Genomic DNA, 25,568 nt, shown 5'->3' with positions numbered 1-25,568 from the left:
TCCCAGCAACGACTGAGAAGAGCCGAGAAGCTTCTCGAAAGCTGCGCCCCCCACTTACGTAACAGGGAACCCAAAGCGCATGCGCTGAGGGCGAACTCCCCTTTCCCCTGCTCATGCGCAGAGCGAGACCGTCGCGCGTGCGCATTACCGCGGTCGCCCCACTCACCCCCCCCTCCATTTTCTGGCGCACGCGCAGAAGGGTCTGTGTGCGCCGCCTGCCTGGCCCTAGCGGGCATGCGCGCCGCCGTCCTCCCCCGGGACGCGTCAGCTGAGGGCCGCGCCTGCGCAGTGCGCGTGCTGGCGGCCGCGGTGCTGCGCGGTGCGGCGCGTTACCTGGCGGCCGTTGGGGGTCCCGCGCGCGCCGCCGAGCCGCGGTCGTTCCGCCGCGCTGAGGTAAGCGGCGGCTGCGGGGAGCCGCTGCGCGGGGAGCGCGCTCGCCGGGCGCGACAGGCCGCTCGTCCGGTGCCTTCTCCGCCTCGCTCTGCGCCCGCAGTATCGCCGCGTGTCGCCGGCCTCAGGCGCGAGGGTCCCGTCGCGGCCTGGCCGCCGCTCCCGCGGCCGCTGACCCCCCCAGGCGCGGCCCTCCGCCGCCTTAGTGTGGTCGAGGGGCCCCGGGGGCAGGAAGCGCCGGCAGCGCCCAGGCGTTCGGGGAACGCGTATCGTACAGTGGAGGTTCAACACCAGCCGCTGATGTGTGATAAAATTCCTCTGTGAAATAAAAGCTCTTTTCTTTTCTAGTTCTTCGGCKATCTGAAAGATGTCCGGCTTTCTTGAGAGCTTGAGGTGCTCGGAGTGTGTTGACTGGGGCGAAAAACGGAACACGATCGCTTCAATTGCTGCAGGAGTGCTAGTGTGTACAGACGCTTTCATACCAAATTGAGGCCTTTTAGCATGGAATTAACACTGCCAATGAACTGAAAGTAGGCGTTTGGAAGCGAAGGGAAGAAGGGAGATACGTTGTCAGCGTGTATAGCAGCAGAGTTAGAGCCTAGACCGATGTGTTTGCATCCGAGTAATGCTTTTCTGAACGAGGCTAGCTCTTGAAAAGAGCAATCTTAGAAAGCTATTCTATAATGTTTTCTTTAGAAACATTTTAAAGACAAGCTATTAGCTTTCTCAGCTTTTACTGATATAATGTGTAATAACACTCAGGAGGTAACTCGCTGGCTTTGCATTTAACAATGTTCCTAATTAAGTTGATAGCAAAACTGGTTGTTGAATCTGGACTGGACTATAACAATGGTTTTATATATTAATGTTATTTTTGGTAGGGTACTTTTGTACTGCTAGAAAGAGTTATATCTGTATTTTAAGCTCTTGTGTTTTTTTTAATAGTTTTTTACAGGTTGGTGGATAATCATTGATGCAGCTGTAAAATACCCTGCAGTAGAAGAATTCAACCATTCGTACCATGCTTGTGGGGTTATAGCCACTATTGCATTCCTAATGTAAGTGTAATTTCTTGATCAGAATTGCTCACTCCTAGAACTTAATTTGTGCAATTAATAAAAGAACATATAGACTTTAAATTGAGAGGTAACTAAGAATCAAAAATAAAGTTAGCACGTAAACATCTCTAGTATCTGTCATGTTTGTTTATATTTATAGCAAAGAACTGTTTAAAAATGTTAAGGGTGTGTTGTGCAGATCAACGTTTTATTAGTCTGTATTTGGAGAAATGCCTTTTTCAAGTTTTAGCTTGTTCCCCTTTTTAAAAAAACTACAAACAAACTTTGTGAGAAATAAAGCACCACCCATTTTATATGGGTTTCTGAGAAGTTTTTCTTATTGCTTATAGACATTTACTTGCTTCATCTGTGTTACCCAGTTTCATCCTGTTTTGCCCATACAGGATCAATGCAGTGTCTAATGGACAAGTTCGAGGTGACAGTTACAGTGAAGGCTGTCTAGGACAAACAGGTAAATTGACTTTTTTAAAATGTAAATTATAAAGCTTCTGAAACAAAAGCATGTTGAAAGTAACAAGTATGTGTACTCAGACACAAGCACAAAACATTCATACACAAAATCTCTTTAAGGTGCTCGGATTTGGCTATTCATTGGTTTTATGATGGCTTTTGGATCTCTGATTGCTTCTATGTGGATCCTTTTTGGAGGCTATGTTGTGAAAGGTAAGATGCAATATGGAATGTGACCTTAAACATTTTTGATAATTCACTTTGAAGTATTTTAAATGTCTATTGAACTTTAGAACTTGTTTTTAGATTGTTTCTGGGAAGGTCCATTTTTAATATTTTGGTTCCCTGAGTGCCCCTATTCCATACCATGTACTATTAGCAGGATTTTTTTTAATAACTTTATTTTTTGCTTTTACTGTTAATGTCCTTTCTATTTGTCAGTATTTATTGTATTTTGTCTCTTCACTTTTCAGTTCTTCTCTATTCTTTTTTTTTCAGTGTTAGTATCTAGAGAGGTTTTTTTAAGGGACCATTTTTATTCCTTGAGAAGGTTATTGTTAACTCTGTTTTCTGTGGCAAAGGGCTTTTAATCAGCCTTATTAAGAACACAACTCTGGGCCAAATGGGAAACTGGACTGATATAATCAAGCTATTAAACTGCTAAAGTTATATGGAAATAATTCCATGGGTAAACACTTAATACTAGAATAAAAATGACTGATTTAATGTATATTCATTCTTTTCAGCTTCAACATTACTCAGTTCACAGGAGATTTTCAATGAAATCTAGGTGCATTACTTGCACAGTTGTGCTACTAAAGTGCACTGCTATTTTATGTATTATCATTATATATAAATACATACATGTATATATACACATACATTTATACACACATATGTGCCCTATATGGGATGTGCACTCTCTCATGATAATTCCACTCTCTGTGGTCACTGCATTTGAAATGTACGTTTCATGTTAGAGAGCAGGAAAGACTTCCACTTGTGAAATAGCTGCTACATCCACTTAGAGTTTGCATCCCTCTCCTGCCAAGCAGTTAGCTTGCAAAAGGAATTCGGTTAACTTTCCGTTGTAGAGGGTAAGCCTTATGCTTAGTCTTCTGTTTCACACCAGTTGGGACCATGGATCAAAGGGGGTCATTTTGTTAGAGAATGAAAGCAATATTCCAGACACAGAATGTTAGCAAGAGAGAACAATCCAGATTAGGCAGATTTGTTGTGTAGCAGCAACAATACTAAAAGTTCGTTGGTTTAGGTGCAGAAGCTTGCTCATTTAACAAATACTGGATTTTAAAATATATTTTTTAATCATTTTTTTTCAAATGTATTTTCCCAGCATTTTCCCTCATTATAGCTTTATTTTTAGTTTGCAACAATTTGTAATTGTCACTTCACCTCTGTATCTATTGGAGGGATCTATTACAATGTATGATTTCCTATCAATTTCTTTCTGCACAATTGCTTAACAACACCTAAAATTCTTTCCAAGCATATTTCTTAAGCAAAAATTGTATCTTTGCTAACATAATACAATTTAATGTTTCTGAAATGTCAGAGACAAGATAGCCTTGAAGAGAAAAAGGACTTCTGAAAAATTGATGGAGATCTTTGTTTTGTCTTATTAGAAAAAGCAGTAGTATACCCAGGAATAGCTGTGTTTTTCCAGAATGCATTCATCTTTTTTGGGTAAGCCTATTTTCCCTTCTTCATTTCTTATGTAAGTTTATTTTTAAAATTGAAACTAGCTATAATTGATCACCCTATTTTGTATCTAGATACGTGTGGACAGCCTGCTGGTAAAGCTGGTAGTGGTCTGGGACCAGTCTACCCAGGTCACAAGACCAAGATGCAAATTTACTAATACTGCAATTTACTCCTTGAGATCATGTACTTAAAACATTAGGCATTTAATCTGCTCCCTTACATACTTATGTCTCTTTGTTCTGTTTTAAACAGAGGACTGGTCTTCAAATTTGGTCGCACGGAAGATCTGTGGCAATGAACAGACCCATGGAAGTGCATTGGCCATGTCATTTTTTTTAACTGCACACTCCCAAAATTTTGTAAAAACCGTTTTGTAAACAGTAACCTTTAATTGTGTCTAAAGATAAAAAAAAGGAAAATTTAAATCACAGCACTAAAAATGCTAGTTCTGTTCTGTTCAAAATACTTTTTTTACTCTTGTATCTTGATTTAAATGTTGCAATGTTTTTGACAAATGTCAAATTGATACAAGTAACAATGGAAGTCACTTTTATGATAATGAAGTTTCCTACAAGTAAATAGTATAGTGGAGAAAGGATGTATTTAACCAGCTGTTTCTATGATGTTATTTACAATTTGAAACTGTTACTAAAAATGCTTTAAAACAACTTTTTAACATATATTTATTAAATATTTCCTATATCTGGACACTAAACACTTCTTCAATTTCAAAATTTACTTGTGTGCGGCTTTTCTTGCATAACATAGAATTAGACTGCTTTTGGTTTTTTCCCTCCCAATATTTTCTTTGGCCTATGATGATATTGCAGAAATCTCTGGAGAGTAAGAACTTTCTGTTGCTGTAGATGACACTGCAGAGGCACAAATACGAACTATGTACCTGCTCTAGGTGTAAGTAGCCCCTTCACATTTGTTGTAAACTCTAATTTAACCACTGTAAAAGAAGGGAACAGTACTCTTCAGATGATAATTAGAGATGTGACAGTCACTGTCAGGGAAAATTTAGATTCTCTAGCTCTTCTTGTATCTCACAGTTCAAGTGAACATGCTGTCTGCCTCGTTCTATACATACATTTGGGCTGGTTGCTCAATGAAGTGCTAATGAAAGATGTGATAGAATAGAGGAAAGAGAGAGAATAAAATACTGTTCCATAAAAGCACTACTGCTAGAAATCATCAGAAGCATTTGTGTTACAGAAGTTGTAACTTTGGTTACATTTGGTTCATTTGGTTACTGGAAAGCAAGAAATTGAAGTACAGAAGTTGAACCCAGATTAGAATATTACAAAGTTAGTAGTTTGTTAACTGAGAGATAATGCAAATGTATAGATGTACGTACAGAGTGAACGTCACTATTTTCTGTTGATGAAATTGCAGATCGCTAGCTATTTTGTGACCTAGAACTACGGCATCTCCTCTGCAAGAAACTTTTCATTATAGTTAATGGAAGTATGAGAAGGGTTGCAAGCAGTGATTTACTTCTCTTAATCCCTAATGAATGAACTGAAGTCAGTCTGCATTACTGTAGTGAGCATCAAAGTATTTATCCTTTATCTTCAATATTATATGTTTCTCGTAACTTTATTTTTAAACAAATGTGCTAAATAAATAAAAACAATCAAATCTTGACTTTTTTATTACGTAAGCACTTTGACAACATTTTTCCGTGTCAGCTATTTTGAGAAGAAGAAACAATGAGAACCACGATCCTCCAGGGAGTTTCATTTAAAAACGGGTTCAGTTGCACAGAATCCTCTGCAAGAGCAGGCCCTTAATTAACGCACCGAAGACCCATGCGTGTCCCAGTCTGAGTTCTCTACAAGCAGATATCTGCTGTTTCATTTACATCAAAGGCACGACCTTTAATGCCATCTAAGTGGCAGTAAAAAAGATGCTTTTTCAGATACGTTTTTTTTCCAAGTTGACCATTGTTCCAGAATCAAAAAAGAAGCCTACATTCTGTTACCAATATTTTTTTATCTACTGTGTAGAAACTTTTTATGTTGTTCCTTAAAACGTTTAAAAAACAAAGCATTTCATTAAAATACTAAAAGACTTTTCAATCAAGCAGCACAACACACTTCTGAAATTGAGTCTTAATACTGTTTCTAAGGAATCAGTTACACAAAATTAGTCCCGATCCAGTTAAATCCGTCGTCATGTAACTAGCTCCATTCAAGTCAATAGGACTGCTATTGACTGCTCCCTCACTCTCTGCGGTCTGGAGAGATGACCGTCATCCATATGCCTACAGCAGGCCAGAGGCTTTTGGAAAGCTGATCGTGTCCCAGTGCAGCCTGCCACTGCTCAGTAAGAGACTGTTCTTACATTTGCTACTGAATCTCATGTACCAGTAATGCCACTGATTTCAGGGGCACCACCCAGATGCAGAACACTGTAACTTCTTGCTATTTGAGCTTTCAAACAGCTAGCGTTAGCCAAGCACTTTGAGATTTTCTTTAACAAGTTAGAAAACTCATGAGTTCAGTTAGGCAAGATGCAGCTGATCCAGCTCACTTGTCAAGTCCATGTTTAACACGGCCTTCAGTGGAATTAATTTAGCTTAAAACCAAGTAGTTTAATGTTTAGCTAGATCAGAACCAGTACGTATGCCTTGCAGAACTGTACTTTAAAATATGTATTTTTGCTTTTAAACTTGGCAGCTAAACATAGTTCTCTTCTTCAAAGTTCACAAGCATTTTGATTGCTAAGCCATCACAGAAGTGAATGCAGCCAGCTTTCTTGCACACATCCTACAAAATAAAATATTCAGGGCTAGACTGGACCATTGAAGCAGAAAAGTGGAATGCATTACAAGTTTGTATCTGTAAGTTTATGTTCAGTGTCTTTTAACAGTAACTAAAATAGTTGATTACTTTTTTTGTGCATCTATTGGGATGTCTTTTTTGAACTGGAGAACTGAAACATAAGGGCTTTTTCACCCACCCCATCATAATTATTCATTTTCTATAATGACAAATAGGAAAATTTTATCTTAGTCAAATGTGTAATTTGGGTTCCTCCATTCAAAATCCAACAGCCAAATGTGGAAACTGTGAAGACAAAAAGTAGTTTTTGTATCAGAACATTTTATGCATCAAATCCATCTTATGAAAGAGACAGGCAATGGAGAACTTTAGCACCTTCTATTGCATTTGCTAGCTTCTAAAAATCCCTATTTTAGATACTCAAATCTCCTCAGGGATTGCATATGAAGCATGGAGACCAAAGCTGTCAATCCCAGAGGATGTCAGAGTACCTACAATTCGGTGTTACACAAAACAAGATTATTTCGTATTTAGCTATGTGCCTAAGAATAGCTCTGACAATTCTAGCTGAAGTCTATATACACTCACGATATGCAAGTTCTGAACAGCTGATCTATTTCAGCTAGGACCTTCAAACCCTATTATGAAATGAAACTATCCTTTCTTTCTTTCTTTCTTTCTTTTTTTTATTCAAATACCTAGCGTTCTTCATCACAGTCAGTTAGCACTTCTTGCTTGGTGCCAATTATACTCCTACATAGTTAATTTTATGTTGAAACTTACCTCCCAGTAAAACTGGTCGTCACAGTACTTTGATACAGGGGTAGTCTTCAAGAATTTGAGATTTAAAATGGGACCTATTTGTGAAAATACATATATCCAATATAAATACCAATATGGAAGGGGAACACTGCAACTGGAGGTTTCTAAGCATTATAACAGAGATCAAAATACAAACTCAGAACTAAATGCTTCAGTATAGCCCATTGACTCAAGCTGACCTCAAGTACAGAGAAACTTGCCAGAACCAAGGCCTGGGTTCTTAAAAACTAATTCCTCTAGGTAAAATCCCATTAAACAGCCTGGTGCATTCTAAATATACACTAAAAATCATTAACATCTTGCATGAAAAATGCCTGGGTATTCAAAGAAAACAGACTTATATGTATTGTTAACTTGGGATTTCAGATGGAAATATCTAGCTTGTTAAATAAATAGCTCAGCCTTTCATGTTTGGTTATTTTAGCTGATTTCTTTTTTCTTTCTGAAAAGATACTGAGGTAGATACTTTAAAAACCTGCTTGAATAGCTCAGCCTCTTAATTATACTTGAGCTAGTGCAAAGGTTACAGATCAATTAAAACATGACATTTTATTTTAGAGTATATTTCACAGCAATTTTCATCTGCCATTTGTCCTTTATTAAAGCTAGAATTAATAGCTACAGAAAAACTGTAACCGCCTTAAAACAGRCAAAATGTCACGAGGGATACATGAGCCCTGATGTTCTCCAACAACTAGTGACAAAAGGCCCAGCGCCTGACTGATGTAAGTGAACTACTGTTAGTTGGACTTTTCAGATTTAGACCAWCTGGCCTAAGAAGTGGAAAATACTCTAGATAGCATTTTTCTGTCATTAAGACAATACCCAAATATAAAAACATTTTAATCCTCCTATGTCTCCTATCTGAAATCTGAAAGCTGCTGCTAAGCAACTGTTAAAAATAATCTTCACAAATGAAAGAATAGTGCTAATAGCTTGCTTATGTTGAATACACCTCTTCTTTGTAGCCCAGCATTGAATAGTTCTTGGCATTAATGTTTCCCAGTTTCTTTTACATAAACAAGCTATTTACTTTAGTGCCCTAATTATATTGGTCTCTTTTTGCAAAGGGTGCATGGTAACAGGTAAAATAAATAGGATGGCATATCCCCTGCCCCAAAGAAAATGAAGACAATACTACTGAAACATGTTTTTCCATACTGACCTGTAATAAAACCTGACATCAAGGCCATACTGATGGTCAGGCAGAAGGTACCAATGTCAGTCAGGATCAAATGTCCATGGCTAAAAAGGAGACAGTTGCTGGATTTAGTATTAAGACTGTGAATGAGTCTGCCTCAAGTGGTGCATTTATATAGTGTTTTACATCAAAACCTCACATCAAAATTCCATTACTCTTGAATCTCTATACAGCTGAATTTAGAAGTTTTAAGGAATCTCACTGGAAGTCTAATACAGATTTCAAAGGATAAAATTTTCCCTTAAAAAACATCACTGTGGTATCAAAACTTCATTAGGTTTGTGCATTTCAACAAGAATATGACCTGAAGTGTAATGCCCAGATTGGCATTCTTGCCCCAACTCATAAAGCCTCATCTGGAAAGATGTTGAGTGCACAAAACTCCCTCAGAAGTTCAGCAGAGCTTCAGCCCTTTTCAGCTTTAGCTTTCAGTGAGGAGGAAGCAATTGTCAGATACACTGTTCAGAAATTAAAAATTTTGTCTCTATATTTCCCCCTGCCCCCACTATATTAATATACAAGGCCCCCCTACATGTCACAAAAGCCAAATGACTCTCTGAAAGGATGCACACCCCCAACCTTTCTGTCCTATGTCTGCTATATTTAATACCAAACAAAAAGGGAGAGAGAAAACAGCATCAAAAGCTAATATTAGAAGTTTGATTCGAAGTCTGCTCAACTCTGAAAGTGTTTTTACCAATTTTTTTTTTGACTTCAGGGATGATCTTAGTTATCTGGTACAAATGGATCGATCTATAATGACTTTCAGGCTTTCTATATGTAGGCAGGACCTTCTGTATACACGAGAACTCCTCTCAGGGCACACYACATTCATTATTAGCTAAGTTTATTATTTAATAGCAAGAACTGATGTACCTTGGTAAATCTGTCCAGTTTTTTATTATAAAGAGAATGACATGGGCAAGAGCTCCAAACACAGCAGGCAAGCCAAAAGTGTAAAGAACTCCAGAGGCATCATAAATCTTGAGAACAGGATTAAAACATCTCTGGGAAGAGGAAAAAGTTCCATTAATGCATAAAAACACAATTTTACTGATGGTAACACATTGTCAATCTCAGAAAAAGAATTCTGGCCTCCCAACTTGTAATCCCACACTCCAGTCAAAAGACTTCAGGTTTCCCAGGTCTAATCTCTTCCAAAGAAAGGTTTTCTCTGAGGTATCCTACATTGGAGAAGCTTATATACAAAAAAAGGAACGACAAGTTTTGAACATTACCTGAAAACAGTGAGATCCTATTATGGTGATCACACTAGCAAGCAGACCCAAAATCATTGCAATCCAGGGATACTGAATATTGTGTGCTGCATAGCCAATAGTAATCCCACCAGCTAGTGTTGCACTGCGGAAATGTGTCTGTAAAATAACACAACAAAAAGGTGTGAGAAGTCAGTCACTGCTTGTCTTATTGCAGCCCAACATCACAGATTGCTATTCCCATGCAAGTGAGATCTTCTTAGTGTGAATTTGGGCCTATGCATCCTGTGAATTACAATCTTTGAGTACATAACTTCTAAGTTACATCTTCAGTCTTCTGCTTGGGAGGCTTATAATTGTTGTCAGGCCAAAGACTTGGCTTTATTTTTACTTAATAGCTATCATACTTTCAGTGTATTTTGAAAGTAACAGAAAAACATAGTTGCTCCAYGCAATGATTTTCTCTCATGTCTTACCATCCTGAGTTTTCCATCTTTCGTGGTCAGAACAGACAATGCGAAGGCAGTTACAGCACTTACTGCAAGTGCAAAATAGGTGTTGTAGATTATAGTATTCTTGTTCTTCTCAGCTAGTACAGAATTGAAGCTTGGCCAGAATAGCCATAGGAAGAGAGTGCCTTGGAGACAAAGACAAGCAATGATTATTTACACACTCTCAAACACAGTGAGTGCACCATAGGCTGTCTCTGGAAGGCTCCATCTCATATTCTCCGTCCACTATAACCCCCACATTGTGAACAACAGATAACATTTCACAGTGCAGTCAGCCCTGAGAGCTGACTGCTATACTGAAACCTTCACAGAAACTTGGTATCACGCAATGTCTCACACACAGCTGTATTGGGATCTAGCTGGTCCTTCAGAGCTGAGAGCTTACAAGAAATGAAGGCTTTAAAGGCAGGATGTGCTTAATGCTTTTCAAGATCATCTTTAACATCAGCTTTGTCATATCTATGTTCCCTTAAAGCATAGTTGGAAAAAATTTCACTATTCCCAACTTCCTAACAGTCAACATCCTGCCTCTTCTGTACAGGCATTTTGAAACAAGTTTTCAATAACACTGAACATCTACAACTAGAACGAAACCAGACGATTGTGCTTCATCAACTCAGCTGTACATAGCTTATATGTCTTGTTATCTGTAAAAGAGTTATAATCTCCAGAATAGCTACTCTCCAGTATAAGGGTCCAAAAGAGCAATTCACTTTCCTCCTGTCAAAACAGTGAATACCATCATGCTTCCACTAGCCACACAGGCTTCGCTATCAGTAGGAATGAAACCAGGTTCTTCTGCTTCTATGAGCTGGGCCCTTATTATCAGCATTTAGGAGTCTCATCCTCTACAGACAAGTTAACTGCTTAACAGCGTACACTCTCCCGGCAYGCGCATACGCACACACACGCATGTAGATCAAATTCCAGCCAGCAGAGGGAAGTAGGTGTCCTTGCACTAAGTCAGAGTTGGACAACACATTTCAGTCGATGCCTCTGTTCCCAGAGGCTATGGACTTTGAGTTCTATGTAGTCATAAGTGCATAGATAACAGTGCAGATAAGCTGCAGTTTACTTTCCTTTGTCCAGTCATTACTGCAAAGGGGTTTTAGGCAATTTCTGTAGCTAATGTTCTATTTTCCATGCCACAGAGGTAGTAGTCCCTTGTGCATTTCATCTTACAGTAAAATTTTAAATGTTCTTGTTCAAGTCAATTAAGAAATGACACAGGCAATGTCACTATAAAGCACAATGGTTAAATTTAGCTTCTACCAATCCTGGCAGCTACTGYTTTTGGACAAGCTTATCTTGCCTCCTTGAATTCCCCAAATGTTTCTGTTGCTACCTTCAACCCCTTCAGTCTACCAAGGGGATGACAACCGTGCCTTTCAAAGAARATTTTTGGGCCACTAACCTTGAAACTGACAGGATTCCCAGTAAAGTGATATTATCTAGCCAGATCATGTTCCTAGCTGGTGTTTTCCTGCAAGTRTAGTGCTATTTCTATGAAGGGTGTCCCTTGAGAAACTGGCTTCTCCACAAGTTCATTGCTTGTAATCAGTCCCCACAGTCTGGACACATTTATTCTGTTTTCTTTAGCAGTACCCTCAATTTGTAGGTAATTCCATACCCTTAATCTTGGCCGTACAACTTCCCTACAGATGTGTAAACAGATGTGGATGCAGCCTATTTACAGTCAGTATTTTGAATTCATCCTTAAAAGACATTTTGGAGGCTCACTAAAGCAACTAACATGCTAAGTAAAAAGCATCWGTAATTTTATCTCAAGCTCAAATGCAACAGTCTCAGAGAGTCAACAGTGTTACAGTGCTCTTGGAATTTACTGTAGCTTTATGTGCATAGAAAGTAGAAAGGTTAAAATCAAAGGAAAGTTAATATCCCTGTCTTCATGTCCATCTGGAAGAGGAAAACACAAGTGTCTTGCTCTCTGTTGCTTTTAGACTTTCTAGATTCTAAAAATACTCATATTCCCATCTTTGAATCACTGATTCTTTCGCTCTTTATCTGTTCTCTCTCCTTCCACTCACACTCTCCCCCTTACCTGTGTTTCTCTCTTCCTGCCTACAGAAGATGACCATTAGTAGAACTTTACAAAGTATCCTGTGTACCCCATGGCCCACTGACTTACGTGTGCTTGAGATGGGTCTGTCACAACCAAGACATGGGACTAAACTTCCATTTTGACAATTCAAAACCTATGGTAGTATTGATGGCTAGTAGAACGATCTACACTAAGACTCTTCTATTCCCATTGATTATGTAATTAGTCAAAAAAAAAAAGTCCACTAATCTCACTGAAACATTCTTACAAATAACTGCTCAGTTATGGAAATTAAAAGATTCACATTATGTGCCCAAATTTTCAGGGTGAAAGCCTTTTTATTACTCAGCCCTCAGAGGAGGCAGGATGTAAAAAAGGAACTATCATGGATTTGCCTACTCAGTCATTTCTTTCTGCCTGTGTTACCTCAGSAATTATTTATGACATAGCGATGTAAGTACTTCAGATAGCAAGTACTTGGATATAGCAAGCTGCACTAGAACTATAATGAACGCTTAACAGTGCCTTGATGAGTTAGATTAAAATACTGARCTCCTGGAATTCTCCAGCAGATTGAGAACTCTGGGGGCTCACATGAACAGTATTTASATTTATCTTTTCTTCAACTAGGTGAAGACTGACTAGGAATTACATCATATGGGCCTTCACAGAAAGTTCTTAGTGCAGCTCATGGCAGTTTTAGTTCAATTGGTGGCAGTTTTGTAACAGAAGTCATAATAAAGAGGAAATCACATTGCTTCTTTAAGAAAAAAATGAAACTTCTATGCATTCAGCCTCTCATCACTTAGATCCTTTTTGTGTGCCTGTCTGTATAGTATTCCCCACCCTTCACTAGGCTTTTATCTTTCTGTTTACTTTACTTAGGCAGGGGCTGTCTTTTTATATCTCTGTACACCACCTTGCAAAGCTGAGCCTTAGGCCCAGTTGGAAACTCTATGCACTACCRAAATACAAGTAATAACATCAACTTCAGTACACTGTTCCCCTATCAATATGTGTATACAAGCCCAAACTGTACAACTTACCTATAACTARGAACAATAAACCTACCATAACCTCTCTGCTGAGACTGAAAAAAAGGAAACCAAACAATGGCCTTTGTAGAAGGGGTTTATGTACCTGATAGGAAACATRCTGAGACTCACCAACTCATTGTTAGAAACCACCAACCACATCAACAGCAGCAGTTTTTCTGTGCTTGGCTGCATTGAGATGTKCACTTCATATGTAAAAGAGGTTAACACCCAAAAGCACTCCTTGTGCTCTCACTGCAATCTCTCCTTACAAACAAGATGTTAAAGTGAATACCTTACCCAGCATTGACATTAAATCTGACTTTGGGGTACTCCTATTCTTCTCAGGTGAGGGCTCAGAGAAGAAGAAGGAGACTGCTAGACCAAAGTAGGCTCCGAACAGGTGAACATGCATCATGCTGACACTGTCTTCAATCTGTATCAATAGAATAATCAAATTCGTGGCTAATTTCATGCCATAGGAACTCTTTGATRAAAGTCCTGGCATAGCTGTAATCTCCCTATTTGTTTTCACAGTCATTTAGTTTAAGTATGAATCATTAAGACAACACTCATTTACYTAGGCTCAACGCAGTTCATAAAAACACAATTCATGTCAAAAGGGGTTTGGGGTATTTCTACACTGTAAATTAACTGCAGGTCTGACTATGCTGTCCAGACTGGGCTCATATACAATTTGCACAGGAAATTTTCTAGACTGAACTAACAGGAAAGAATAAAGTTTAAAGCCAGTTAGCATCCCAGCATAGGTCAAGACTTTAATTTGTGTTGAGGACGGTCAAGGCAGGGGGAAGGCCATATGCACTACAACCCAATCCATCAGCTCATCCTTTAAGTCTAAGAAACAGCCAATTATGTAGCTGTACAGTTTGCAGGTTTGGGAGTTTACAGTGTTTAAGTGTGCTCCCAAAGTCAGACTTCATCTCCCACTGAAAACATAGCTACAGTCTAACCTGAATCAGATAAAATACACAGGTGTGTTCCTGTTAGCATAGCATCAATATCAAGCTATCAAAAGTCAGCATTTACAAAGTTCCAGTGAAACCTTCCCTCACATGCCTAGAAATGACAATACTGTACCTCCAGGTACATCTTGTTGATCCATCTGCTCAAAAAGAAAGCCACTATCTCCACAACTGTCATCACAATCAGCTGGATAGGATTAGCCTTCCCGAGAACAGCTGCAGAGGAGATGACCACAGCAGTCATACTCATAGTAGCTTTTGTTATGCTGTAATAAAAGAAAGAAGAAAAAAATATTTCAGAGCAGGTCTGCATCATGAGAATGGTCACAAGAAGGACAGACTGCAAAATGTACTTAAAACTCCAAGGCCCTCCATAAAGTCTGCCAAAATGAATGTACTAATTTGCAAATAGATCATTATCAGAAGGCACTATCCTTGACAAAGAACAGTCAGCAGCTCTAGATTATTCCTCTTTCTAAATGGATTGTTTACCTTTTCAGATCATCTTCCTTTGTTGTTTGGAACAAGGAAACTAATAAACCTTCCATCAGCACAGACCATTGGACACCAAGTGCAATGATTAGGAGATTGAATCCAGTGCTGCTAAACCCGTATCTTTTCAGAAACGCCATGAAAAAGCCGAGTCCAAAAATCACCATATGGCTGACATCCTGAAAGGCTGTATGGCAGAGAAGAACAGGAGAGCAGTGAAGTTATCAAAGCAAACTGAATTTCTGGTACATAAACCAACCACAATTAACTAAGAAGCCTTTAGATCAAAATCTGAGTGCCCTCACAGGGTTAAGGTCAGAGTTTGAACCCCAAAGTTGCCAAATCTGCATGCAGCARATACCAGCATGCAACATAATATTCCATTATGCAGAATTACTTCCAACTGCAGCTCTTTTTGCTAAGAAACATTTCCTTGGACATCATTTAAGTCGCCATACCAAAACATGGACGATGCCTACGCTCCACTTTGATTCTGAACCCCATCTGTCTCTCTCTCTCACATACACACACACACAAGTGCACTCAGAGCATGTCTAGCCAGAGGCAGTCTGGTTTATGTGAAACAAACTAAAAGTTATTGCTAAAAGCAAATTACATGTTGGGTTTTACAGTCTATAATGTACCAATGGAAGATCTTAGCAAAAACATCTGAAGACTCTCGAAAAGACTATCTTTCTGTGTCATCCCCTTGAAGATTATTCCCAGATCCAGTACACGTAGATGATTGCCTTATCAGGGTTATAAATAGCTCCTCTGGTACCATTACTGTTTAGCATGTTTAAAGCATCCCAAAGCTTTGTTTCTGATCCATAAGTAATCAGAAAGACAATACCTTTGCCCTGAATTTAATTTTATAAACCTACTTCAGAAGGGATGACATAGGGGTGGAGATTGGGGAGGCAGAAGGGGAGTTGAGATGTCAAAYAGGAGAAGGAAAGAAACGAAGAATGAGGTTATAGCAAGGAAATTAGGACATACGTTTCTCCTGAGAAATAAATTTAAAGAGTTTAAGATGGACTTTTCAGGAAGAGTTATTGAGAGTTACTGCAGATTCATTTCTTGCATGCATTAGGGAAGAAATAAGTTACAAGGAGACACTTGTATGATGTCCTCACTGAGGTAGGAGAAAAAGGGCAGAGATACCAGCATAARAAGTTCAGTATGGAAACCAGCACCACTGCATAAAGGGATGAGGTTGTCCAAGCTATAAGCTCTTGGATCCTGGAAATGCCTCCTGGGACAAGCTAATAGTCATATGGCTGTGCAGGCCTCTACACTTAACAAAATATTAAAATAGATCTAATTTCCCCCAGCTCTAAAATGGAAAGGATAACACAAAAATGTCATGAGGATTAATCAGCTCATATTTTCACAGCACTGTAAATATGCTACTACTGTGGCTGTAGCATAGTCGGCTTGACCAGTACATAAAATATTTAAATCCTGGCTGTATTTAAACCCTTAATTCCAATGCATTAACTTCATTTATTTGCATTAAGAATCCAAATGGAAAATACTGCTGTCCAGAATTCTTATTCTGTAGCACATCAGCACCTTTACGTGCCAAGACCTCACAGGGTTAGGCACTTAACAGAGACAGTTCCTGCCCTCCAAAGTTTACAATGTTCATACCACTCAAGACACAACAAACAGGCAAGAGAAAACAGATCAGCAACACAACTTAGTATCACACATATCCATGTTCACTGTGCTTGCCTTGATATTAATAACTATACACAATAAATGGCAAKGTAGGGTACTTAAAGGATAGTAACAAATACACAAGACAAAACACATCTCTACTGCGCTGCAAAATAAAAACAAATACTAAGCCCTTTCTTTCACAGTAAGGCTAGCAATCTTACCTGGGTAGATGTCTGATCTGGGTATACCATCACTTGAGAACAAAAAGTAAAAGAGGATGATAAAAACAACTTCCAAAAGAAAGATTAGCCAAGGCACACTGTTTCGGAAACTGTAGTAATTAGAAGACATTGTGCACTAGACAGTACATTAAGCACAAGTGTATTAATATTTTTCTTCTATAAGAATGTTCCAGTAACCTCAAACCAATGCAAATGGGGGAAGGGGAATAAAAACTCAGGCAGATAAAAAGCCCCAAAGACGTCAGCAAGGAATAGCTCCTTATCTGTGGCAGGTCAGGAGCTCAGGCTTAGCCCAACTGACATGRACTGAAGTCAAAAGTACTCCCAAACACAGACATATCGAAACGTCAATACTCTAATGCTCCAGCACACTACCCATACAGTACACAAGACGCTGGCAAGCCTTACAGATAACTTACTTGCATGAAGAATGTGAACTCGTAACAGCTGGATGATGAACTCCACAGAAAATTTTTACTAATTGACATTACTAGTATCCATCCTCGCTCTGAGCCCCTTCCCACAAAGGTCAAGGAAGGTCCAGTTGAAATTTTTGATGCACTTCATGGGCTGGCAAGGCTAGCTGCTCACCCATCTCCCAATACCAACTGCTCATACACAACGGATCCCACAATGGATGCCCAGAGAAGCTCTTGGCATGTAGAGATAAAGCAATATCCCTTTGCTACTTGAAAACTAGGTCTATCGCTCAGTGGGATGGCCATGGAAACAGCTACTGTGAACACTGGAAGACCTTGGCAATCCCCAAGCCTGGCAGTAGCGAACAGACAGCAACCATTTAAGAGCAGTGTTTCTGTGATAGCCTGAGTGAGCTGCCAACCCTCAAATTAAGGGAGTGAATGGATTGTTTTACCTCCTTCTCCTACAGCTGTAGCCTGAGGGCTTGGGTGCAACCAAGCTGCAGGCTTTGAACTGAGAACCAAACCAGATCCACATATTCTTGATTCTTGCTTTAATTCAGACTTAACTCGCATTCAGAAACTCACTGACCTCTATTACCATGTTGTGACTACAAGGTACTTACTGCCTTATGGTCTCTGACCCTTCTGGTAGGCATATAGCTAACATACTATGGATTTCTTTACTTTTTGAAAAAACAATAGTCATATGAGGAGGACAGTGTGGTGGAAGCTAATTATGYACAGTATGTCTCTGTGCATGTGCACTGTCATTTGTCGGATAAGATTATTTCACTATTTAGGATGGAATGAATCCCTAATTTGAAAATTACAATCTTAGTATTCATTGTACTTTTAGTAAACTGAATCTTTCTCTGTTCAGATAGTTTGAGAACAGAATACTATAAGCATGCCTCAGTCTTTCTATGAGGCCAACTCAATTTGAGTGCTTGCATGCTGGGGTTTGAGATAGTGACAGTGTAAACAAATGAATAGAAAGCCACCTACTGGTGAAAGAAATATTTATCAGACAAAAATATAAGCATAAAACTTCCAATTCACTCCTATTTAATAACTAATCTAAACTAATAAAGTCCCCAAAAACTCACACATTCTTCAAAGATAACCACATTTACAGTGTTAGGAAAATCCAGATATACTGCAGCCCCATGAAAGCAATGTGGAAGCACGAAGGGGTGAAGAAAGGGTAAAGAATTTGCAACTGGAAATGGAGAAGAGATAAAGGAAAGTCCTCCAAGTATAAACACACAGAAAGGGCTAATTCAAGAAAGAACAAGTCTACAAGCAAAACTGAAGCACAAGAGGAGAAAAAAAGAAGAAATGTGGAGTGTGTCATATAGTACTGAAAACTTGCACTAAACAACCGTCTGAAGGTATTGTTTAAACTGACAGTTTCCTGAAACTTCTCCCAGCTCAGAGCTGGAAGCAGTGACTTGACKCCTGCAAACACAGGCTACATGGCACAATGTCATCTGTGAAAGCTTTATATTTATGGTGATACTTTGCACTTCCCTCACATCCAGTATCAGATTACTAGCTTTTACTTAGGCCTAATAAAACCCACATTTTAAGGGGAAAAAAAAAATCCTTACTCCTCTTTCAGAAAGTGAAAAACATTCAAGGCACTTTCCTGAATATACAGAGTGCTGCCTTAACTCTAGAAAAAGCCCAGGGCAGAAAGACCTACATTGAACTTCTTTCTRCTGGAATTCAGTGGTCATGCAGGTAATTCAGACAGAATCAAAATGTCAGGTGAACTTCTTCTATACAAGAAAAAGGTAAGAGCTGAAACAGCAATTCAGAAATTGATTTAGCTAACCGATGCGGTGTGCCTGTGTGGTTCAAGAGTGCAGTTTACCTAATTAGCCTTCATCCGTTTCCAGCATGACAAACCCTCAAGACTCSTATCCAGGTGCAGAACTGACCCAAACTCCTTCCATCATTCTGCCCCAATCAAATGAATACAACTAGTGCTTCTGACACTTGTTACCAAATCCCTTGTCAGCCTAACAGCCAAAGGGAAAATACAGCAGCCGCTCCARAGGCTACGAATTCACTCATGTTTCTCCCTCAGGACCCAACACCCGACCAGCCGAGGGCTCGCGCGGCCCCGCGCACCCCTCTCGGGCCTCGTTTCACACCCTATCGGGCCGCGACGGCTTCTCGCACCTCAGCATCGCCAGAGCCTCGGAGGAACCACGAGGCCCGTCCCGCCCCGCCCCGGTCCAGCCGGGCCTCGCCGCAGCTCGGGGTGAGGCAGGAGAGGGCGCGGGCGCCGCYGCCCTGCCGCCAGCCGCCAACGGCCGCTCCCCTCAGCTCCGCGGGCTGCCATTGGGTTCCTCAGGGCTTCCCAAGCCGCCAGAGGCCATGGGGCGACCGGCCTGGGGTGTGTGTGTGTGTGGGGGGGGTGCGCGTGTGTGACCGGCACCGAGGGGCACCGAGGGGCCCCGGGGCAGGACCCCGCGACGGTGACGGGCCGGGGCGGAGGGAGTGAGGGGGCCGTGACTAGGCAGCCCCGGGCGGCGGTGGCCGCCCCGCCCCGCTCGCTGCCCATTGGTTGAGCAGCGGCCTCCTCCCAACGGGCCTGCCTTAGGGACTAGCCTCCCATTGGCCGAGACTCTGTCCCTCCCGCGGCTTCTGATTGGCTCACCGCCAGCCGCCCTCCGCCTTCGGGCCGATCGACGAAAGAGGGGCTCATTCGCCCCGCCCCTTCCGCCCCTTCTGCTTTCTGCACCGGGATTGGACTGGTTAACTGTCACTCTCAGGTGTTCTTCCCTTATTGGTGGGGGCCATCGCTCAGTCACGCAAAGGGTGTTTTATTTTTTTTCCTGTGGGCTGTCTGGACAAGGCTGCGTTACAGGGGAAGGACAGGGTGCGACCAGCTGTCTCCTCTTACCTTTGCACCCTGAGACGTCGTTTGCCCTTCCCTAGCAGCCAATTTGCCAGCAGGGCTGTCAATCAAGCGCAGGAGTAGTACTTCAGCRCTACAGTGACAGAGGAAATTAAGCCCTCCTTCTTCCGCTTCCGAATGGATAGCTGAGCTGTCCTTTTATTTTTATTCTTCATTTTCATTGGGTAGTCTTGCTGTCAATCACAATATGGGGCGGGAATATGACGAGCAGGACAGTGGGCGGGAGAAGAACAAARTCTCTTCAATGATTGGTCTTCCAGCCGTCAATTCACTAAGGCTCCTCCGTGACGGGTTGGCGAGGCCGTCAATCAAGGGTGCGGACGGACAACCCGGTAGGGCGGGGCGGGACCAACTTCTTGATGTCGTGATGGGCCTCCTCGGCCGTCCATCTACCTTTCCCTGCTGCCGATTGGCCGGGCTCGCCGTCATTCTCAGGCAGCCGTCGATCCGATTGGGCAGCGCCGGGGGAGGCGGGGCGCTGCGCGGAGGCTGCGCGGGGGGACGCGGCGGGGAGGGACGGACCAGGAATTATTTTTATTTCTTTGTTTCCTGGAAAAAAAAACCCAAAACAGTTAGAGAGGGGAAAAAAAAAGAAAAGAATAAGAAAAACCCGCGGGGGCGGATGGTGCTGCCGTGACCGGGGCGGGCCGGGCAGCGCGGCGGGGCCGGGGCCGGGGCGCGCGGCCGGGCCGGGCCGGGCCGGAGGCGGCCGGGAGGATGAAGCGGCGGAGCGCGGACTGCAGCAAGCTGCGGCGGCCGCTCAAGCGGAACCGCATCACCGAGGGCATCTACGGCAGGTACCGACCGGCCGCCGCGGCGCGGGGCGAGGCGGGGCCGTGACGGGGTGGGGGGAGGGGGGACCCGCGCCTCGCTCCCCTTCCCCCCCCCGGTGCCTTCCCGCCGCATCCCCTCAGCGCGCCCCGCCCCCACCGGCCCTGTCAGCGCGTCCCCGGCGCGACATGGCGCCCCGGCCCCCCCTCGGGGCCACCCCGGGCCCCGCCGCCCCCCGGGGGGGCAGCTGCTGGCCAAGGTGCTGCCGGCGCCGCCCGGAGGGAGCGGCCCCAGCCGCCTGCCCGGCTCTGGGGGTTTGCCGGGCCGGGGGGGTCTCCGCAGCCCGCCGGGGAGCGGAGCGCGGCCGCCGAGTTGGTTTCCACGTGGCGGCGGAGGCGGCAGCGGGGGGCGCCGAGAGGAGCCCGCGGGGGCACGGGCGGCCTTGCCGCGCGGGGGGCCCCGCGGGCTGGCCCGGCCTCTGACCGGGCGGGCCGGGCAGGCCCCTGAAATCCGCGGAAGTAGGTAACTTTTTTCCTCAGGGCGATCTGTRCTCCATGCAGCTGCCCACGTTTTGACTTGATCGTTAGGTGATACTGGCTGAGAATAACTCACTTCGTAGAGGAGATCGCTGTGGAAACGATACGTGTGTTCTCAGGCACGAGATGCACCTGTATGTTAAAATACTWGCATAGTTTCTAGTTTTTTACATGCAGGAGATGCCAGAATACTGATAGATGCTTAAAAATTTGTTTCATGTGGGCATATTTCAAACATTATGAAGAATATTGTGGAGCTTTCCATTTTTTGAGTAAGTATGCCAAATTCGATATAAAACACAATAACTGTGTATCTTTGATTATAGTATCTTCCACAATGAGATCCCCTTTAAAGTGACTTTTGAAAGTTATAGTAAGGATAATGTTCCCTTTCCGTCAATCATTTCAGTTGAAGCTTATATATGCAGTGACTAAAGACTTGATGAAATATATTTAATGCAGGTGTTAGCTTTACATGAGGAAACCAGTTAATAGTCAGCTTTGATTATAGCAAAACTGTAACAAAGCACAGCTTATCCAAATTATGAGTTCTCTGCTTGAGAATAGTGAGTATATTGTTGCTTTAGAGTTCAAGTTTTTGATGAAATGATGTTTGGAATGTTAAAGCAATACTATCTGTTGCTTGGAAGTTCATATTGGAGATGACTAGTTTCCTGAAAATAATTTAAATGTAAGCAATTGTGCTTACTAATTGTAAGCAAAGCGCTTCCTTTTCAAAAGACATTTAAAATCACATTACCTTTGAGCTGACTACCTGGAGAGGTGGTAAGAGAACGCGGGGGAAAAAAGAAAAAGATGAGGAGAACGTCAGGTGAATATGTTTGAAGTTGCATGTACAACTGTTGTAGCTGCATATATGACTAATAGAGACATGAGGCTTCTTGTAGTAAGTATTTCATTTCTCATATAATACTTTATTTCAGAAATAGGGTTTTAGCCTTTGGTTTACATAGCATCCTGATAAGCAGGAGCAGTCAGGAATTTCAAAATACTGTCCCACAGAAAGAAAAGAGAAGCTAGTATGAAGGCTTGCTTCTTTGTAAATGTATCCAGAGAGAGGATAACTTTTATATGGGTTGTGGTCTTTTCCCTTGTTTCTTTTGCTGCAGTTCTCCTTTTTTTCCACCCCTGTGTAATTTGGTAGGTTATGATTATACACAGGTAGCTTCTCATATAACTGTATAGATTTCTAAATTCTTGTAATTACTATAGTTATTTACTCAACTTATCTTAATTGTGACCATCAGCTTACACAAACCCAGTAAATGCAGTTATCAGTAGGTAATATCATAGTGGCATAAACAAAGCAGCTAAGCTAAACAAATAGCATGATTGATATACTTAACTCCTCTAGGATTTTTGCTGGCTTTTTAAACTAGGACCAATCTTCCCATCCTCATTACCTCTTCAATCTTTCAATGAAGAGCTAGTCACAGCTGTCAGAAATAACTACATGTGAACATAGTTGAGATTTGCAAAGCTGAAGGGTTTTGGAACATTTGGAAGAATGAAAGAATTGTCCTGGAACAAGCCTCTGAGGGTGGGATTTACTGTATGTGTAAAGCTGAAACAGCTTACGATAAATGACAGAAAAATGGCTTATAATCACAGAGCAGATTGTTAGAAATGTAAAATTTTAGGTTGCATTAAAAATGTGAATATGCTGTCTCCCTGAGTGTTGCCTTTCTACCAACTTTGGCAGCATCGTTTTTAAGTTCCTCTAAAGGTTTACAGCCTTTCTAATCTGAAGTTATGCAGCTATAGTGCTTACAGTATTTTCTCTAGTATTCATTCCCTATATTAAATAGACTGCTTGGCTTCAGCCTTTCAAAAAAATTTCTAAGTTATTCCTGCCCAATCTTCCCCCCGCCCCCCATGAAACTTCAACAGCTGCCCTCCCTGCTCCTATTAATACTGTTTATTTTTCCTCCTCTCTTTCCTTCTATCTGATTTTTGCCCCCCCCCCCAGTCTTGCATTTTATTTTAGCCTTGCTTCCCATCTATGGTTTTAAGCCACTTCAGGCTGTATTTAAGTGCTGCATAATATGGCATGCCAGCACTGCCATTAGCAACTTTACTCTTGTGTACTGCAAGTGAGGCCTTGGATGCCAATGGTGCAGTATCACAGCTTAAAATGATTATTGCTATCTGGCTGTTAAAGTACTGTGAAAACTTGATGAATCTAGTATGTGCAAACACGATAAAGACTCTTACTRTTTAGAAGTACTTACAGTACCTTTGGAAAGAACATTATTATAATTAAAGCATAACTGTTTCCAATAAATCTCCAAAATCAACAAACTGATGGAAAGAATCACAAGATCTGTTATTTCCACAGTGTATGTTTAAAACTTTGCCTTTATACTTTTTAAGATATCTGTTGCCATTATTTTATAAGCTTGAGTGATTGACAGCTAATACTTCTGACAYTGTGCTTATGTTAAAACCTTAATTGTTAATTGAAGTATTCATTATATCTGTTAAGCGATTAAAGTTTACTTGTTACTACTTGCTCATAGTAGCCTTCACTGATGTATTTAAAATCCTTCAGCTTTACTGCTGATACTGCTTGTTTTGGCTCTACTCAATCACATTGGCACTTGATACCAGCTTTGCAGCTGATTAAGTTCTGAGATGAATTCCCCATGCAGTTATTGCAGTTAGCTTAATTTCCATGTCAGCTGACTTTTGCTATATATCATAGATGTCCTGACAGTAGTACTTAAACACTTTATGTTCCCTTAGAAATAATTTTTTTGTTTTGTTTTGTTTTTAGCCCTATATATTTCCCTTTATCATAGGCATTACCTGGGATTGCAGCCAGTAAGTACGTAGGAGGATGTATGTGTGTCTGTAATCTCCAAGTGTTTACTGAGGTCCCTCCTCGTGGAATAGAGGCAGCCTGTGGCCCTGGGCAGCGAATACACTGGACAGCATTTCTTGGTATCATGATCCCTTTGCTAAGATGCTCGTTTGATTCTGTGTGCCACTTAAATTCTGATATGGCTTATTTCCAAGGACTGTGTTTTTCAGTCTACTGACAGCTGAATAAACTGTAAGGAGAAAACAATCCGTACTAACTCCAGGAATGTGGCCTCTTTTTAAGCTTTTCTTTTTTATTTTATTTTTTTAAATCCATAATGATTCTTCTTACTGATTTATTCTGGCACTTTCTTTATAGCTTTCGATACTGAGAAAAACACTTTTTTTTTTTCTTGAACTGCCCTGGAGGTCTATAACAAACCAACAGTACCACCTTTTATGACCTTAAGTTAAATTCAGGTCTCAAATCTAATTTAGCTTAAATTCAAATGTGTTCTACTATGTTAGCCCCAGTGGTACATGTAATACTGCTTCTCTCTGCAAGTGGCTTTCATTCCCCTGCACACTGCAGTTACCCTTGCTTTATTTTATGTGTTCTAGACTCTGGTATTTTCGACTGAGTTACCACAGTGGTCTAACAGTTTCTCTTGTTTCATTACTACAATACTGATTGTATGCCTCCAGTTCAGCTAATATATTACACTTGCTTCCAGGATTACTGTAAGAGAGATACAGCTTTTCTGTTCTGTCTTTACTTCTGAATAAGTAGTCAGGGAGGTTTCCTGGGATTCTTTACATTTCTCTTCCTTTTGGAAAATGCACTTGGCAAGTATTTCACGTAATAGTTTCCAGTATGCATACCACATCCCAGCAATCATGTTTTTGCTCTTGCACACTTGCTGACCTCCTTCTGTACTTCTTTTATATCTGCTAATAGTACTCTTATGTATATGCAAGCACGTACAAATAAATGCACACAAATCTGTGTATTTATAATGCATGTTTTCATTTGAAGATCTCCACTGATATTCTCTAAGCATCCCAAATATTCTGTTTGGCATTGGTTGGATAACCTTGATATTTTGATTGACTCTTCAGTGATTTCACATGCATGCTAAACTTCACCTTTCGAAGGCATACCTCTGCATTTGGCACCCTGCCAGTCTCAAGATGCCTTCCCCTCCGTTGTATTGTGAGTCAGACTGCAAAATGAAACATTCCCTCAATTCTGTGAAGATTTGCTTTGAGGTCTGTGGAACTTGCTGATAATAAAGGGATAGAATAGAGGTTTAACTTGCTACCAGTTTGGATTTTGGATAGATGATTATTTTTTCCAGTGATATTTTGAATGCTTTACCTTCCAGCAAGCACAATATCTGATTGTACAGGGCAGTGAAAAGAGA

The 25,568-nt window shown here is 41.3% G+C and overlaps 3 protein-coding genes across 4 annotated transcripts in view; 2 read left to right on the top strand and 1 right to left on the bottom strand.

Annotated features, from left to right (window-relative positions):
• Positions 1-269: 269 nt before the first annotated feature.
• TMEM50A (transmembrane protein 50A) lies at positions 270-5,291 on the top strand. The gene is made up of 7 exons (XM_085305014.1): positions 270-393; positions 739-850; positions 1,336-1,448; positions 1,853-1,920; positions 2,040-2,132; positions 3,563-3,623; positions 3,894-5,291. Exons 2-7 carry the CDS (start codon positions 758-760, stop codon positions 3,937-3,939), a joined length of 474 nt encoding a protein of 157 aa, XP_085161140.1. The 5' UTR covers positions 270-393; positions 739-757; the 3' UTR covers positions 3,940-5,291.
• LOC146595801 (RH-like protein) lies at positions 5,283-19,602 on the bottom strand. Of its 2 annotated transcripts, none has more exons than XM_085305012.1 (10): positions 19,273-19,602; positions 14,757-14,943; positions 14,380-14,530; positions 13,579-13,714; positions 10,147-10,307; positions 9,692-9,829; positions 9,330-9,460; positions 8,418-8,497; positions 7,214-7,287; positions 5,283-6,715 (listed from the first exon to the last, which is right to left on the bottom strand). In XM_085305012.1, the coding sequence occupies exons 2-10, from the start codon at positions 14,921-14,923 to the stop codon at positions 6,689-6,691; spliced, it is 1,065 nt and encodes a 354-aa protein (XP_085161138.1). In that variant the 5' UTR covers positions 14,924-14,943; positions 19,273-19,602; the 3' UTR covers positions 5,283-6,688. The 2 variants fall into 2 exon arrangements, with proteins under 2 accessions (XP_085161138.1, XP_085161137.1); XM_085305011.1 differs by lacking the exon at positions 19,273-19,602 and adding an exon at positions 16,643-16,842.
• Positions 19,603-20,504: 902 nt separating this feature from the next.
• The window catches only part of MACO1 (macoilin 1), a 29,857-nt gene continuing 24,793 nt past the window's right edge, over positions 20,505-25,568 (top strand). Inside the window, exon 1 of the mRNA XM_085305010.1 lies at positions 20,505-20,811. Within this exon, the coding sequence (XP_085161136.1) occupies positions 20,732-20,811 (80 nt within the window). The 5' untranslated portion in view covers positions 20,505-20,731. The remainder of the gene's footprint in view (positions 20,812-25,568) is intronic.

This window comes from Rhea americana, unplaced genomic scaffold, assembly GCF_003343005.1.
Source record: "Rhea americana isolate MKP2758 unplaced genomic scaffold, rheAme1 scaffold_215, whole genome shotgun sequence".
Taxonomy (NCBI): Eukaryota; Metazoa; Chordata; class Aves; order Rheiformes; family Rheidae; genus Rhea; species Rhea americana.
The sequence above is the reverse complement of the archived record's forward strand: the minus strand, read 5'-3'. Positions and strand labels throughout refer to the sequence as shown.